Source organism: Phlebotomus papatasi, chromosome 3 (genome assembly GCF_024763615.1).
Source record: "Phlebotomus papatasi isolate M1 chromosome 3, Ppap_2.1, whole genome shotgun sequence".
NCBI classification, from domain to species: Eukaryota; Metazoa; Arthropoda; class Insecta; order Diptera; family Psychodidae; genus Phlebotomus; species Phlebotomus papatasi.
The window spans coordinates 81,762,035-81,763,990 of NC_077224.1; the positions used below are offsets into that span (position 1 = coordinate 81,762,035).

A 1,956-nucleotide genomic window follows, 5' to 3' on the forward strand; every position below is an offset into this window, starting at 1 on the left:
TATGGGGTTTTCTGACCATGTAAACCAGGTTAAAGTCGTGGGTTCGAGCATTTTGCAAAGCTAGGTCGCTTTTGACCAATTCAACTGAGGCTACTTACCGTTCTTCAAACAATTCTCTAAAAAAATCCATTTGGGACTAAACCTTTCCAGAAATCAATTCAAGAATCCCCCCAAGGAAACCTCCCAGAAAACAAAATTGAAAGACAAAAGTAAATTCTTCTCCTGGCTTTATTTTCCTCACGAAAAACCTGTCTTAGACCATCCTCTTGAGCAGAGCATTGATCTTGTCCTCGCGATTGCCAAAGTCTCCTCCCTCCACGTAGTGGTTGTTCTTCTTGCGCCACCCTCCGTTGGGAGTGTTGAGCTTGAAGGGCCAGAGGAAGTTGGTGGCGTACTTGAAGTGGGGCCCAACGGTGTAGATCTCATGAACGAGATCCTCCACGCACTGAATATTGCTCTTCACTTTCAGCTTGCGCTGGATGAGGAGATTGTCCGTGATGGGAATGCGCTGTCCCTTGATCTTCAGGAAACCTCTCTTGTAGATCAAATCCCGGATGGACTTGAGATTGGGATAGCCCCAGGCGATGTAGGGCTCACAGATTCGCAGCATGTTGATGGTGGCCTTGTTCAGCTTCACAAATACTCCATTGTTGATCTGCCGAAGGCGGAAGAGCTGCAGGACTTTGCGGACTTTGGGGGCAACTTTGTTGATACTGACCAAAAGAGAAAACAAAAGGCACATAACCTCAAAATCCTTCTTCACAAATTTCCCGATGTTTCGCCATAAATTCCGGCTTTTTCTTCACACCTTATGCTTCTAAACTTCCCAGAGACTCCCTCCCAATCCCCCAGAATACAAATAAACCCCTCGAAATAGCAGAAAACTCACCCCCGGATACGGATAACAAATGCCAGCGTGGGTTCTGCCGGGATGTAGTATGTTCCCTCCTTCTTGGCCTGCCTCTTCAGCTCAATAATCTCCCTCTCCTTCTTCTTGTACTCACGGGCATACTGCTCAGCCCGACGGAAGTTCTCTCGTTTCCTCCACAGAGCCTTTGACTTCTTGATTAGTCTCAGCTTCACGGCACGATCCTTCCTCGAGACCAAAGTTTTGGCTACTTTGAGCTTAGATTCTGGCACCGCGGGGAGTTTTTTCCCCTCGGCTGGCTTCTTAGCGACAGCAGGCATATCTACAAGACAAATTTCCGCATTTGACAAATGATTTTCCCTGGAAAATTTCAATTTTTCAAAGCAAAAACTAACCTGATGCTCGTCAAATCAGCACGTTTGGTGAAAAAGGAAGTGTTCTTGCAGTGGCAGCGCTGTCAGCGCCATTTTTCTAGCACTTCATAAACTCACAGCATTTCTTTAAGCGGGAATTTCAAATAACTTGAAATTTAAAAAAAAAATGAGAAAGTTTCGAATGAATATCAATTTTTCAATATTATAAATTAAAATTAATTTAAAAAAATTAAACATGAGATAAGATAGAATGAAATAATATAATATTACTAATACTTTTTTAGCTCTGTCTAAATCTATTTTTTTAAATTTTATTTTGCTATGATGGTTTCGAATGTTTTTGTTTTCACTAATACGTCAGTTAAATCAGCATTTGTCGTAACTTCCTTTTGACAACTTTTCAGGAGACGAAATTTTCAGTTCAGCATTATTTTTCTTAAAAATGAGCCCCGAATGCGATACTTTTGAGGCAAAATAATAAAAGTGGCACTAATTAACTGTAAGTTAACTCGAGAAAATCTTTATAAAATGATTTGAAAGCTCAAAAATTGAGAAATATGTTAGAAGAAACACAATAATATTTTATCGTAACTTCTAACGTTTATAAAGCCGTAACTTCCAATGTATGGAGATTCTGTAAGTTACGACAATTTTTTAAAATTCATTATATCAATTTGAATTATTCTAGTGATAATAAGCGCCTTTATCTGACTA

General features: G+C 40.1%; 1 protein-coding gene across 1 annotated transcript; it reads right to left on the reverse strand.

Moving 5' to 3' along the window:
* Positions 1–210: 210 nt before the first annotated feature.
* Positions 211–1,338, reverse strand: LOC129806054 (60S ribosomal protein L7). The gene is made up of 3 exons (XM_055854371.1): positions 1,264–1,338; positions 890–1,190; positions 211–713 (listed from the first exon to the last, which is right to left on the reverse strand). Exons 2-3 carry the CDS (start codon positions 1,186–1,188, stop codon positions 254–256), a joined length of 759 nt encoding a protein of 252 aa, XP_055710346.1. The 5' UTR covers positions 1,189–1,190; positions 1,264–1,338; the 3' UTR covers positions 211–253.
* Between the last annotated feature and the right edge of the window lie 618 nt (positions 1,339–1,956).